General features: G+C 53.6%; 2 protein-coding genes and 1 long non-coding RNA gene across 3 annotated transcripts in view; 2 read left to right on the top strand and 1 right to left on the bottom strand.

The window, feature by feature from the left end:
• The first annotated feature begins 2,596 nt into the window (after window positions 1-2,596).
• Window positions 2,597-9,393, top strand: NAGLU (N-acetyl-alpha-glucosaminidase). Its single transcript, XM_006924600.3, has 6 exons — window positions 2,597-3,048; window positions 4,272-4,419; window positions 5,290-5,436; window positions 5,624-5,709; window positions 6,739-6,995; window positions 7,950-9,393. Exons 1-6 carry the CDS (start codon window positions 2,675-2,677, stop codon window positions 9,158-9,160), a joined length of 2,223 nt encoding a protein of 740 aa, XP_006924662.1. The 5' UTR covers window positions 2,597-2,674; the 3' UTR covers window positions 9,161-9,393.
• A 140-nt stretch (window positions 9,394-9,533) lies between these two features.
• Window positions 9,534-13,658, top strand: HSD17B1 (hydroxysteroid 17-beta dehydrogenase 1). Its single transcript, XM_006925099.3, has 6 exons — window positions 9,534-10,013; window positions 10,112-10,279; window positions 10,438-10,617; window positions 10,731-10,824; window positions 11,329-11,506; window positions 11,593-13,658. The coding sequence occupies exons 1-6, from the start codon at window positions 9,917-9,919 to the stop codon at window positions 11,830-11,832; spliced, it is 957 nt and encodes a 318-aa protein (XP_006925161.1). The 5' UTR covers window positions 9,534-9,916; the 3' UTR covers window positions 11,833-13,658.
• Window positions 13,181-14,259, bottom strand: part of LOC107196593 — a 9,561-nt gene continuing 8,482 nt past the window's right edge. The window contains exon 3 of the long non-coding RNA XR_001518037.2: window positions 13,181-13,462. This is a non-coding gene — a long non-coding RNA (uncharacterized LOC107196593). The remainder of the gene's footprint in view (window positions 13,463-14,259) is intronic.

The following is a 14,259-nucleotide window of genomic DNA, read 5'->3' as shown; positions in this document are numbered from 1 at the left end:
GTTCCTCAAAACGTTAAATAACTGACATAAGACCCATCAATTCAACTTCCAGGTATCCACTCAAGAAAAATGAAAAATTGTGCACATAGATTTGTACACAATGTTCATGGTAGCATTATTCATAATAGCCCAACATGGGAACAACCCAATTGTCCATCAGGGATGAGTGGATAAACAAAAAGCATTTCCATACAATGGATATTATTCTACAATAAAAAGGAATGAAGTACTGACACATGCTGCAACCTGAATGAACCTCAAAAATATGCTAAGAAGCCAGACACAGACCACGAATGTACTCATGAATTTATGGTCCGGATTGTCAGGTCTCAGTGAAGCTGCTTAGAGACAGAGAAAGGGTCAGACCATCCATCTACTTTGTCTCTAAAAATTGGGGGGTAGATGGGTGGTTGCCTAGGACTGGCTGCTTGGTGGGGTATGGGAACAAGATTAAAATGGGAGATCCCCTTCTTGTGGACTCCCTGGACCCCAGACGTCTACTGAGTGAGTCTGCCCCTGTCCAGCCAATGCCCCTCATCTTGAGGTCCTAGAACCAGCATGAAGAAGGTAGCTTTGGGCCTGCTTAGCGTTATAAAGATAGGGGACAGTTCTATCACCACTCTGTCTTGTTATTCAATGAGGACCTGGGTGGGACCACGCCTCTTTCTGCCTCAGGAGCCCTGGGCATTGGCACTCCCCTCAAATCTGAGTGACCTGCCTGCGCTCCCAGCTCCCCAGCCTACCCATGGCATGTCCTAAGTATGAGCTGCTCCCTGGTGGCCAGACAGGGAAGGACTCATTGTCCCGCATCAGCAAGGTGGATGGGACCCTAGCTGGGCTGTGACAACTGCATGACAGAGCAGAGGGACGAGCGGTCCTGGAGGTATTCTATGGTATACAGGCAAAGAATCAGGCTGTCCAGGAATGAAAGAGACAAGATGGAAAGCGGAGAACCACGCCAATTTGTTTTACACACATGAACTGAAAAAGCAATAAAGTGTGTCACTTGGTAAAAGAATCGAACAGTACAAAAGGCCCTATTATAAAAGTAAGTCTTCCACCCCCAGCACCCCAGTACCCCACCAAGACAACCACTGTTTACATAGCCTTTTTGTGTTGTCATTAACGCAAATGGGAGTGTACTACACCTAGCCCTTGGTTTGACCTTTAAGAAAAAAATAGTTTGCAGAACATTCTGAATCAGCACCAACACATCTTACTCTTTTTTAGCAAATGCTTGATACTTCATACCTTAATTTCTTCAACCAGCCTCCTACTGTCCTCAAAGAGCTCCTAGCCTGATGGGGAACATGAGAAAAGAGACTGTGACATGCCCCACTGATGATGCTCCTGCCCAGCGTTCATGAGCTCAGGCCTTGAATATGCTACCACCAACCCCCCAGATGGTGTCCCCAAACCCGCTGCCCCTGCCAGGAAGCCCCCACCACTCTGGGTGAATCCAGAGCCCATCAGGGCTGCAGAGCCAGGACCAGAGGCAGGGGGACTGTTGCTTTGTGTCTGCAGCTGGGGACGAAGGGCAGAGGAGCCAGGCAAGCTTGGTGGACTCCCATGTTCTCTTTCAGTCCAGGTTCCATATTCTCTAGATTGGCAATAGTCCTCTGACCCTTTCTCTGTCTCTAAGCAACTTCACTGAGACCTGACAATCTGGAAAAATCTACACCTGCCTCCAAAAGGACTCAGAATCCTTTTAGAAAACTGCCTTTCTAAATGGCCCACCACAAAGCCCCACTCATCCCCTCCTTGCCCAGAGAGGCAGCCTGAAAAGTTGCAGCATTTGGGAAACAGTAGCAAGAACACTGGTCTTGGAATTAGGAGTTCTGGTTCTAGTCCCAGACGGTGCTCTCCCGCTGGCATTCATCTTGTCCGAGTCACTTCCTTTCTCTGGCCCTCAGTTTCCCACTATGTAAAATGAAGATAACTCCTGTCCTCTGCTGCTGTTACCCTTGAAGGATCCCAATGCAAAGACGCGTCCACCAGGCCCTGCCCCATGGCCAATCCAGGCTCACATGGCCCATGACCCGCCCCCCAACTTTGTGCCTGCTCTTATAGTTCCTCAAATCTTCCCAGCTCTTTCTTTACCGTTCGGGGGTCTTCATATATAGTCATTTTCTCCACCCGGAATGCTTCCTCTGCTTCTTCTCTTAGTCGATCTTAATTTAATTCATTAAATGAATGTCACTTCCTTTTGGAGGCCTTAGGCTGGGTGCCCTTCACAGCATCAGAACCACAATGTAAATCTTTACATAAGTATTTGGTTTCTAGGTCTCTACCAAGAAGGAGTGACAGTGCCTGGTACAAAATAAACTCCAAATAAATATTTATTGGATGGTTGGATGGATTGGAAAGAGAGTGATTTGCGTGTGAATGCGCGCTGCACCTGAAAGCGTTTGTGAAGGACAGCGGCCCTTCACGTGCGGCCCTAGGCTTCTGATGTTACTAGGGTCACGCGCTCCCGCACCACAAGCAGTCAGACTTCCTCAGGTCGCTGTCTGGGACCCGGAAGCCTGTCTCCCCGCCGTGGGCTGGTGCTTTAACCTTCAGTTCCACGTGACCTGAGGCCCGCAGCTGATTGGACCCGGGCCGTCTCGCCCCCGAGGCCCGGCGCCCGAGTTAGTTTCCGGCAGGGCCTTCGCGGGGCTCAGACCGCTGGGCCATGGAGGTCGTGGCTCTGGGTTTCCTGCTCCTGGTCGTGGCAGGGAGCTCGGCCGGAGACGAGGCCCGGGAGGCGGAAGCCGTGCGGGCGCTGCTAGCCCGGCTGCTGGGGCCCGGGCCGGCAGCCGCCTTCTCGGTGTCGGTGGAGCGCGCCCTGGCGGCCGAGTCCGGCCTGGACACCTATCGCTTGAGCGGCGGCGGCGCGGGGGCGCGAGTGCAGGTGCTCGGCTCCACCGGCGTGGCCGCTGCCGCAGGGCTGCACCGCTACCTGCGTGACTTCTGCGGCTGCCACGTGGCGTGGTCCGGCTCCCAGCTGCGCCTGCCGCAGCCGCTGCCCGCCGTGCCCGAGGAGCTGACCGAGGCCACGCCCAACAGGTACCGGCGGGACCCGCCCGTCGGATCCCCTGCTGCTGCCTCCAGCTGCATAGCGCCCAAACCTCTCAAGTCCCCGTCCCACCCCAGCTAACCTAGTAGGAAGCGCTGGCCTCAGGGTCGCACAACTCTGGCTTCAGATCCTAGTTCTGCCTTGTCCAGCTAACTCAAAAAGAGTCCGGAGGCTTTGGCTAGAAATAACTGATAAAAGACTTATTCAAGGGTCTTAAGATTTATAAACCGCAAACACAACCAGGCCATACCCAGGGTGTTCTGAAGAAGAAAGAAAAGCCAAGAGTTCTTAACGTAAATGATACATTCTTAAGAAGACGGTGTTACGTTCTTAGCCTCTGCATTGGTCCTAGATGGTAATCCTGTGCCCTGGATAGTAACCATTCTTTCTTTGGCCCTTCAGGGGATAATTAGAGAGTTATCTGGAGGTTTGATGTAAATCCAGACATTGATGCAGGACTGGAAAGTTCAAAAGGTTAAATTCCAACCCAGTTAAAAACAAGAATAGACTCATTTCCCCATGCCTCAACCTACTTGATTTTAGTAATTTAGCAGCTTGACTCCATTTCATTTCTTCACTCTGTTCTTCAGCCTCCAAAAGCAGTGCGTCCTTGAGCAAGTCTCTCAGAGCCTCAGCTGGCTCATCTGAGACATGGAAGTAATGACATCTACCATACAGTGTTGGTTGTGAGGATTTGAACGGTGATGGGAGTAGAATTTGTGATGCATAATTGGTGATCAGTAAATGCTATTTCTTTTCTTCCCCACCCTTTCTTCAGAGATGCTAACTGAGGGATGACACCTCTCCCTCTCACAGGCCTCTGTTCTAGCACTTGCCCCACTGCATGAAGGTGACGTGTTCTCCCTTCCAAGACAGGGACCAACAGTGCCATAGAGTACTTAAACATTGTGCATAGAGTAGGGGGCTCTAGAGGAGTTAAATAGAATATGCTCTCTGGAATATCTGGGGCTAGAGGACCCTGGAGGAGTGCTGGGGGCATGTGGTTGGGTACCTCAGAAGCTCAGGACCTGACTCTTAGGTCCACCTGGGGCAGATCCCGGAGTGAAGCAGTGAAGGGGCCACATTTGGAACCCTGCTCCTAGATATGGGGTCAGGCTGCCCTCTGAGCTCTTCTAGAACAATGGCCTCTCTCTGATGGGGGACATCCTCCTTGCCCCGAGGCACACGTCCCTGCTCATACCCCTGCCCGCAGGTACCGCTATTACCAGAACGTGTGCACACAGAGCTACTCCTTCGTGTGGTGGGACTGGGCCCGCTGGGAGCAGGAGATCGACTGGATGGCGCTGAATGGCATCAACTTGGCACTGGCTTGGAGTGGCCAGGAGGCCATCTGGCAGCGGGTGCGTGTCCACTGCTTGAGCCACCCCGGGTGTCCCCACCCCCTATTTCTGCATCAGCACAGTGTCTGACACACAGCGAATAAGGGCTCTAGAAGTGTTTGTGACATGCGCGATAGCTCCAACCCTATGGAAACTAACATATAGGAGCACTTACAGAGGACTGGACCCAGCATCCCACTGTAAACACTTAAAGAAGCTGCGGTTCCCCTTGCTCCCCGCCCCCCTCCACCTCCAGTCAGTCTGCTGCTTCAACAGATTCTGATTCTTTAGAAGCTCTTGATCTGCCTTATCCTCTCCATCCCTAGTCATGGCCCTGGTTCAGGCTCAGTTCCCCTCTCCCTGGACCCTCATCCCCCCTTCCCCCACTTTCCCACAAAAGCCTCTAAACCATACTCCTGGCTTTTCAAGTTCTGCCAGAGTGTCCTTTTTGAAATGCAAATCTGGTTGAGGCCGTGCCTAACACACTTGGGCATGCCCCAATTGCCTTCAGTCTTTGCCTGAGCTTGGAGCTTCCATCCCTGGGCCCTGAGGGCACTGGCAGCACCAAGGGCAGCTTAAGCTCCCTGCAGAGCTGTCCTCACCCATCACTCAAGCCAACCTTGCTCCATGAAGCCTTCTAAGGCCCCTTCCCGGTTTTGGGGAGAGCTTCTTTGTGCCTCACTTCACCTGTGCAACAAGGGTGACATATTAGTAAACTCATCTGTTCTCAGATCTGTTTCTCCTAGATTGTGGGCTCTTTGCAAGCTGGGGTTACATTTTGTCTTAGTAACTGTAGGGCACAGCACAGAGAAGAGATGAGTGAATGTTGAATGAATCAATCAGTGAATGGAGATGATTATATTTATGTGTGGGGATTGTCTTCCTCCTCAGGTGTACCTGGCTTTGGGCCTGACCCAGTCAGAGATCAATGAATACTTCACTGGTCCTGCCTTCCTGGCCTGGGGGCGCATGGGTAACCTGCACACCTGGGGTGGCCCCCTGCCCTTCTCCTGGCACCTCAAGCAGCTTTACCTGCAGGTAAAAGGATGGGGAAGGGAAGGGGCAGAATTGGTGCCAGACAGTCACGGGTCCAGGGAGGATGGCATTTGGCCAGCCTCAAGGCTCTTAACTGGACCCTAGGAACTCTGAACTCTGTGTGCCCTGGAGGAGCGAGGCCCTCCCACCTCAGGCCATGCTCACCAGCTCTCCCTCCCATTCCTCCCAGCATCGGATCCTGGACCGGATGCGCTCCTTCGGTATGATCCCTGTGTTGCCTGCATTTGCAGGGCATGTCCCCAAGGCTATCACCAGGTGAGGCTTCCCCCCACCCCACCTCCCACTCAGCTCAGAGAATTCATTTTGCCCTGCCAGACTTGATTTAAGGAAAAACTGGAGCTGTGTGTAGGCCCTGCCTTGATTCCTGGCTCTGCTACCCATTAGCCGTGTGACGTTAGACAGATTACATGACTACTCTGTGCCTCGGTTTCCTCACTTGTAAACTGTACATGCATGGCACAGATTCTTAGCAAATGTCAGCTCTTATGAGTGGTAGTAGGAGTGCACTGGTCTCTGTTTTCCCTTCATCTCCTCCTCTCGACTACTCACCCATCCTCTCTTGTGACAGAAAATTCTTCAAGACCCAGCAGAGACTTCCCCTCCTTCAGGAAGCCTTGCTGGGGCCCTCAGTATTGTTTGCCAACTCCTTCGTGTCCATGAGCACCTGGTTCCCACCACTCTCACAGTACTTAGTGCACACCGCTGGCCTCACTGGCCACCCCTTCGTCTCTCTGACTGGGTAGCAGAAGCCTCATGCTTACAAACCGAACATTTGTTGGGCGGTTTAAGGCTGCCAGACCAGCCTCTGCACTGGGCCCTGGGGAGGCAGTGACAAAAGTGCACTGAGTTCTTGCCCCTGGTGGATGATAGGTTGGCAGGGGGCTACAATACAGTAATAGGGTAGAAATATTAGAGGCCTAGCCTACTTCTCTGTCAAAGTCACTTCTGTCTGAGGAAGAGGGGCAGCAAGGGCTCAGAGCAGAGGCCATACTGGGCCAGACCTTGAAAAGTGAGTGTTGTCCGTTTCAACCAGTGGCAGGGGAGAGACAGCAAAACCTGTCCAGAATAGGCGAAACTTAAAAGATGTCAAGGAATAACTAGCTGGATAAGCAGGGAGGAAGGAGGAAAGAACTCCAGGCATGGGGCACGGTATGTGCAAAGGCACAGAGGCATGAGAGACCAGGATGAGTTCCAGGAATTGCAGATAAGTTCATGAGGCTGATGATGAATAATGTGTCAGCCTCCAGTAAATATCTGGACTGTTCCCCCCGCACCCCCAACTAGGGTGTTCCCTCAGGTCAATGTCACCCAGATGGACAGTTGGGGACACTTCAACTGCTCCTACTCCTGTTCCTTCCTCCTGGCTCCAGAAGACCCCCTTTTCCCTATCGTGGGGAGCCTCTTCCTGCGGGAGCTGACCAAAGAGTTTGGCACAGATCATATATATGGGGCCGACACTTTCAACGAGATGCAGCCCCCATCCTCAGAGCCCTCCTACCTCGCTGCAGCCACTGCCGCCGTCTACCAGGCCATGACCACAGGTTTGGTGCCGGGGAAGATAGGGAAAGGGAGCCCCTGGACCCTCAGGGAGATGGGTCTGGGAGAAGGGACTTGGGATAATAAGACTTCACTGTGACACATAGCACTTTACAGTATACCAGGCACCTGTATACACACATCATCTCATGTAATCACACTAGCTGAGAGGCGAGCTCCGGATACAGACCACCTGCTGAAACCCTGGCACTGACACTTGCTGTCTGTGTGACTTGGAACAAGTTACCTCTCAGTGCCTCAGTTGCTTCATCTATAAAATGGGGCTCCTTCATAAGTAGAATGATGTCTGGCCCAGAGTATAGTATCATTAAGTGCTGCCTATTGAAAATATTTTATTTGGTTTCCACCTCCGTGCTGAGATACATATCACATGCCAGAGATTAGGGGATGTGCCCAAAGCTGATAGATACTCTTCCTGGTACACACATGTGAACTCAGCTCCCCTTCCTGCCAGTTACAGGGGAGGGGCCAAGAGGGGCCAGGTCAGGAGTGGCTTGGTGGGGTGGCCTCTGTGTCATCCAGGAAGGGAATAGATTGGCTCAGGCTTCCTTGAGCAGCACTGCCTCAAGTCTGATTCAGGAGGACTGGAGGCCTTAGCCCAGAGCCTGTTAGATCTGCAAATTCAGCCTCCTCCCCTAGCCTCCTCTTCCCTCCCCCACCTCCTGAATCAGAATGTCAGGGCTGGGGCCCAGGAATGTGTGTTTTAACCAGCCCTCTGGGTAATTTTGATCCTGGAGCTCCCAGTTGGAGGCAGGAGGAGACAGGAAGGGTATGTGTAATGAAACGCCCTGCTGGTTGGGGGATACAGGGGAAGGAGGTGTCCTGTGATAGTCATTTAACTTCTCTAGACCTCTGTTTCCTCATCTATAGAATGGGGTGAATGTTCCCCTGGCCCCCTCTCCTCTCATCACCCCTATACTCTGTCCCCCTGACCACAGTGGACCCTGATGCTGTATGGCTGCTCCAAGGCTGGCTCTTCCAGCACCAGCCCCAGTTCTGGGGGCCCGCGCAGGTCGGAGCTGTGCTCGGAGCAGTACCCCGTGGCCGCCTTCTGGTTCTGGACCTGTTTGCAGAGAGTCAGCCCGTGTACATTCGCACAGCCTCCTTCCAGGGCCAGCCCTTCATCTGGTGCATGCTGCATAACTTTGGGGGCAACCACGGCCTGTTTGGGGCCCTGGAGGCTGTGAACCAAGGCCCTGCGGCTGCCCGCCTCTTCCCCAACTCCACCATGGTAGGCACTGGCATGGCCCCAGAAGGCATTGACCAGAACGAAGTGGTCTATGCCCTCATGGCCGAGCTGGGCTGGCGGAAGGACCCAGTGACAGATCTGGGGGCCTGGGTGACCAGCTTTGCGGCCCGGCGGTATGGGGTCTCCCATGGGGATGCAGAAGCAGCATGGAGGCTACTTCTCAGGAGTGTCTACAACTGCTCTGGCGAGGACTGTAGGGGCCACAATCATAGCCCGCTGGTCAGGCGGCCATCCCTGCAGATGGTTACCACTGTCTGGTACAACCAATCAGATGTATTTGAGGCCTGGCGGATGCTGCTAACAGCCACTCCCACCCTGGCCACCAGCCCGCTATTCAGCTACGAGCTTGTGGACATCACTCGTCAGGCGATCCAGGAGCTGGTCAGCTTGTACTATGAGGAGGTGAGGACCGCCTACCTGAACAAGGATCTGGTTACCCTGTTTAGGGCAGCAGGCATCCTGGCCTACGAGCTGCTGCCCTCACTGGACAACATACTGGCTACCGATAGCCACTTCCTCTTGGGCAGCTGGCTGGAGCAGGCCCGGGCGGCAGCAGTCAGTAAGGCTGAGGCCTCTTTCTATGAACAGAACAGCCGCTACCAGCTGACCCTTTGGGGGCCAGAGGGCAACATTCTAGACTATGCCAACAAGCAGCTGGCAGGACTGATAGCCAATTACTATACCCCCCGCTGGCGGCTCTTCATGGAGATGCTGGTTGAGAGCCTGGTCCAAGGCATTCCCTTCCAACAGCACCAGTTTGACAAGAATGCCTTCCAGCTAGAGCAGACCTTCGTCTTCAGCACACAGAGGTATCCAAACCAGCCCCAAGGCGACACTGTGGACCTAGCCAAGAAGCTCTTCCTCAAATATTACCCCCGATGGGTAGCTGGCTCTTTGTGACAGATTACCCCCCAGGCCATGTTCCCCCTAAGCTTCAGGCCTGGGCAGGTTCCCAGGGCCCGGAACTGGGCAAGCACCGCTGTAGGTCCCCAAGCCTGGGCGAAGGAACTCACGACCTGCTGGTAGGATCGGGCTTAGGAAGTTTGGAGGGAAGTGAGCTGCCCTCCTCCACCACCCCAAATTGGGATCAGAGTACTGTTTTAATACAACTTAATAAACTGATGAATCACCTAGGACTGTCTGTCAGAATGTCACTGCCATGACACCTGGGAAGACTCAGGGCTACAGCATGGACATTGGTGTGGAGCCAGTTCTCTCTGCCTCCTTGTCTTAGTCTCCCCATTTTAATACCAACCTCTGACCTTTGAACTGGGAATGCCTTCCCTTTCATACCCTCATCAGCAAACTTTGGAAACTATACTCCTCTCTGTGGGACAGGGGCATGCCCAGATGAAGATCTGCCTGAGGCATTCAGTGCCCACAGGGGAGCCCACACCTCCTGCTTAGAAAGCTTCACCCTCCTCCTGACCAGCAACTGAAGAAGGGTATTCCAAGCAGTGGCCTGATCTCTGCCTTGACCTAGAACAGGATGAGGAGAGCAGTCCAGGCCCCTCTGGAGGGTTCAGCCTCCAAGTGGTGCTGAAGACACAACAAGGGGTGGGGATCCTTGAGGGCAGGGGCGGAGCAAAGTAGGTGATATCTAGTCCAGCGCCTAGAGCCTAAAACTCCCAGAGCCTCTTCCATACACATCTCCCCATGGACCGCACCGTGGTGCTCATCACCGGCTGTTCCTCCGGCATTGGCTTGCACCTGGCCCTGCGTCTGGCGTCAGACCCCTCCCATAGCTTCAAAGGTACATGAGCAGACTGGGATAGAGCAGCCCCTGGTCCAAGGAGACCTAGGTAAGGAAAGCAGGGCATTCAGATCCTTGTCCTCTCCCCCAACCTCCAGTGTATGCCACGCTCCGGGACCTGAGCACGCAGGGCCCGCTGTGGGAGGCAGCCCAATCCCAAGGGTGCCCTCCTGGCTCCCTGGAGACGTTGCAGCTGGATGTGCAGGACGCAGATTCTGTGGCTGCAGCCTGGGCACGTGTGACCGAGGGCCGCGTGGATGTGCTGGGTGAGCCTCCCTGAAACACACGTGCAGGAGCCTTCTTCCCCCACCCTGTGTCCACACCAAGGTGTCCCTGAGGCCCAGGTAACACGAGGGGACTGGTTGGAACAGAGGGCGGTGTATGAGGCAGGTGAGGTCGGGCCTCTGGGCCTCTCTCCCCACAGTGTGTAACGCGGGCCGGGGCCTGCTCGGGCCGCTGGAGGAGCACTCAGAGGATGATGTGGGCTCTGTGCTGGATGTGAACGTGGTTGGGACTGTGAGGATGCTCCAGGCCTTCCTACCAGACATGAAGCGCCGCCGCTCAGGACGCATATTAGTGACAGGGAGCATGGGAGGCTTGATGGGTGAGTGGAAGGGGCCAGGGGCGGGTAAGATGGGCCCTGGGCTGCCTGGGCGTGGCCGGCTCTCCAAGGACCTGCTCCCTTGCACGTCTCAGCAGCCTCATCTCCCTTCAAAGGGCTGCCTTTCAATGCTGTTTACTGCGCTAGCAAGTTCGCCATCGAAGGTTTATGCGAGAGTCTGGCGGTTCTGCTGCTGCCCTTTGGAGTCCAGTGAGTCACTGTCCTGCCCCTGGAACCCTCTGAACTCTGATTTTGGGGCAGCCCCCAACTCCCACGCCCCCACCCCCGCCTTCCCCATCTTGTTGGAGCTACTCTCAGGCATTCTCCCTGGCCCCTCCCTAGTGCCGCTCACGTTTGTTGTATTCCAGGCACCATACTGGGCCCGTGGCTTTTGTGCGACCTAGCTGGTGAGATGTTGGTGGTGTTATTGGGAAGTTCAGGCGCATAGAGGTTAGGTGACTGGCCCAAGGTCACACAGCCGAATGTGACCCAGCCAGGTTGGAATTCTGAGGCCAGAGTCTCTCTCACACCCTCGCGTGGATGTGGGAGCGCTTTTCTGGCAGTGAACCCCTTTTCAAGAGCTCTAGGTTAGCATAAGAGTGTGTGCTGCTGGCGCGCATACCCCTACCAGATCTTCTTCCCTGGGGCGTTGTCCTGGTTGGGGACAGGCCCTGTTCACACGGCCCCGCCCACTGTCTGCTTTCCTGCTCCCAGCTTGAGCCTCATCGAGTGCGGCCCGGTGCGCACTGCGTTCCAGGAGAAGGTGCAGCACGGCCCTGGCGTGGCCCTGGACGGCGTGGACACCCAGACCCGCGACCTCTTTTCCCACTTCCAGCGCCACTTGGAGCAGGTCTTCTGCAGGACGGCGCAGGACCCAGAGGATGTGACAGAGGTGGGAGACAGGCAGGGGGCTCCGGGAGCTGGGGCAGCAATGGGACCACGCCCAGTCCCACCCAGTGCCTCCCCCCTCCACCACAGGTCTTCCTCACCGCGCTGCGAGCCCCGCGGCCAGCCCTGCGCTACTATAGCTCCGATCGCCTCCTGCCCCTGGTGCAGCTGCGCCTAACCGACCCCAGCGGCTGCAGCTACGTCGCGGCCATGCACAGAGCAGTGTTCAGTGACGAGCCCGTCGAGAGTCCGGACAGCGCCCCGAAGGAGTCGGGATCTGGAGAACTAGCGGGCCCTGAGCTTGACACTCCTCCCGGCGCCCCTCAATAAAGGCTTAGTTCCGTGCGGTCTCCCTCAACGTCCTTTGTGTCCTCGGGGTGTGCTGTTCTGGGGGATGGAACGGGACTCCTGACTACTGCACAGGCAGGTGCTGTGGGTGAGCAACTAGGAAAGATCTCGTTAACCCAGGTTACACCTACGCAGAAACCTCCCAGAAAGGGGGAGGAGCAAGCCAGGGTCTTCCCTCAAGCCCAACGCCCTTATCTGCAGCAGTGGGAGTTAGGCGGGAGTTAGGCGGACTTAAATGGAGGGAGAGTCAGGTTGTGCCTTGGCCCCCACTAGTCATGGGACTTCAGACTCTCTGAGTCTGTTTTCTTATCTGTAAAATGGGTATAATCTTTGTCAGGGATCATAGTACGGATTAATTGAGATAATGCCTGAAATGCTGGTGTAGCATTAATAGCACAGCTATCATTATTACTACTAGTGGTATTACTAGTATTGTAATTGAATTTTCATGCGGTAGCCAGATGTGTAAAGAAGATACAAGGCCAAATGTATTAAAAGGAGACAACCTCATTCACCCTCCTCCTTGCCCCCTTGCCCTAGACAAAACTAGTGGGAGATGTAAAAAAAAAAAACAAAACACACACACACACACCTCTGTGGGAGGGATCCCACCAGCCCAGAAACTGCTTCTCATCAGAAGGTTTAGCCAAGGCTTCAACCTGGCCGGTTTGTCCAGTAGCCTGTCCTCCTTCCTGAAGCCTGCCAAAGGAGCTGGAGCGGCAGGAGCCACTGAAAGGGCCCTGCAGGGCTGGGTGCTGGGGAGGGGTGGAGAACTGGTAGAAACTAGGTGAGAAGGTTGCAGGCAGAGAAAAGGGGAGGAGTGCCCTGAAGGGGACGATATTGAGGGAGGGACTGAAAGAGGGACAGGGAGGACCAGGGTCATGGCTGCTGAGAGCCTAGAAATGGGAAGAGAGAAGAACCTACTGGGGTTCTTGAGGGCTTTGTGTGGGATCTTAGGGGAAGGAGGCACTGCATCCTGACCTGAACCCACATCCAGATAATGGTCTGCTCTGGACCTTTAGACTGTCTGCTGCTTCTGCTCTGGGGGAAAGTTCAAGAAGGGATCTCAATCGTACCATACCTACCTATCTCCCCGCCCCTCTGGCCCAGATTGCTCTGCTGTCCCTGCAGCATCCGGGAAGGCTGCAGGAATGGGACAAGGCCAAGATGGCACACATCCCTGAGGTGTGGGAACTGCTCTCTTTGCACTTGTGAGTGTGTGTATGCACTTACAAGGTCACCCCTGGGGGAACATGATGATGAGAAAGGAAGCGTGTGACCGCTCTCTCAATACATTCATACTCTTAATAATCTCATGCAGCCCTGTAGCCAAGCTCCCTGTGATTTTAATGCCCCCAGTATTTTTGGCAATTAGAACTGAATAATTTAATTCTTAATTAGGCCTTTGTTTAGCTGTTAACTGCTCTTCCTGCTCAACTCCCTTCCTTCTCAGGAATGTCTTCAGGAATGTAGTCATAAATTGCTGATATTGTATCTCTGTCCAACAGGAGGAGATCACTTCAAGATCCAGAAGAGAATTAATGCGTCAGTTGAAGACACAAGGAAAGACTGTCTTCAAGGTAGCTGTGACCAACTGCTGAAACCCAGGAGCCTGATGCAAAAAAAAGTGTTATTGGAGACTGAAGAAACACAGACTTCTCTCTCAGTTCCCTGAAACTGCCTCTCCTTTACTCCCTAGCCACATAAAAACTCCCACTTTTGCATTTTGAGGGGGATGGATTTGAGAGATCTTGCTCTCGGGGCCTCTCACTTGGGCCAAATCAAATAAACCTTTCTGTATCTCCAAGTGCCAGTGTCTCAATGGTTTGGCCTACTAGCGCATCGGGTACAGAATTTTGGAAGGTGATTTTGTACTAGTCCCATGACTTCGAATACCATTACATGCCGATGATACCCCTACCAAAAAAAACCCCTACATATTTCCAACTTCATTTCATCCCACAAATTTCAGACATATATCTCCAACTGCCTGTTCAACATCTTGATGCTTAGTAAATTTAATGTGTGCAAACTCCGATTCCTGATTTCCAGCCTTCCCATCTACTCCTCCCAAAGTCTTCCCCACTTCAGTATGACAATTCCATGCTTTCAGTTGCTCAGTCCAAAAACTCTGAATACTCCTTTACTCCAGTCTTTCTCTCTCTCATCCCTCAAACAATCCAGCAAATACTGACAGCTCTACCTTCAATTTTTAAGGCATATTTGAAAATCACCCTAGTCCACGTGTTATCTCTCCTGGATTATTGCAGTAGCTTCCTAACTGGTTTCCCACCAACCTGAAGTTTCCACCGTGCAGCCAGAATGATCTTTTAGAAATCAAAGTCTCATCATTTCATATTTCTGCTCAAAACACTTTTTTTTCTTCCTCTCTCAAAATCATCTTAGGCT

The sequence above is a fragment of the Pteropus alecto genome, unplaced genomic scaffold (genome assembly GCF_000325575.1).
Source record: "Pteropus alecto unplaced genomic scaffold, ASM32557v1 scaffold98, whole genome shotgun sequence".
Classification (NCBI taxonomy): domain Eukaryota; kingdom Metazoa; phylum Chordata; class Mammalia; order Chiroptera; family Pteropodidae; genus Pteropus; species Pteropus alecto.
This window is presented reverse-complemented; position numbering and strand designations above follow the sequence as displayed.

What these genes read in the sequence shown, in the direction of transcription:
- HSD17B1 (XM_006925099.3), top strand. Translation starts at nt 9,917, where the DNA reads ATGGACCGCACCGTGGTGCTCATCACCGGCTGTTCCTCCGGCATTGGC. An exon ending in CCCCTCCCATAGCTTCAAAG is followed by an intron (nt 10,014 to 10,111) that starts GTACATGAGCAG and finishes CCCAACCTCCAG; the next exon opens with TGTATGCCACGCTCCGGGAC. An exon ending in CTGCTGCCCTTTGGAGTCCA is followed by an intron (nt 10,825 to 11,328) that starts GTGAGTCACTGT and finishes TCCTGCTCCCAG; the next exon opens with CTTGAGCCTCATCGAGTGCG.
- NAGLU (XM_006924600.3), top strand. Translation starts at nt 2,675, where the DNA reads ATGGAGGTCGTGGCTCTGGGTTTCCTGCTCCTGGTCGTGGCAGGGAGC. An exon ending in ACCGAGGCCACGCCCAACAG is followed by an intron (nt 3,049 to 4,271) that starts GTACCGGCGGGA and finishes CCCTGCCCGCAG; the next exon opens with GTACCGCTATTACCAGAACG. An exon ending in CTACCAGGCCATGACCACAG is followed by an intron (nt 6,996 to 7,949) that starts GTTTGGTGCCGG and finishes CCCTGACCACAG; the next exon opens with TGGACCCTGATGCTGTATGG.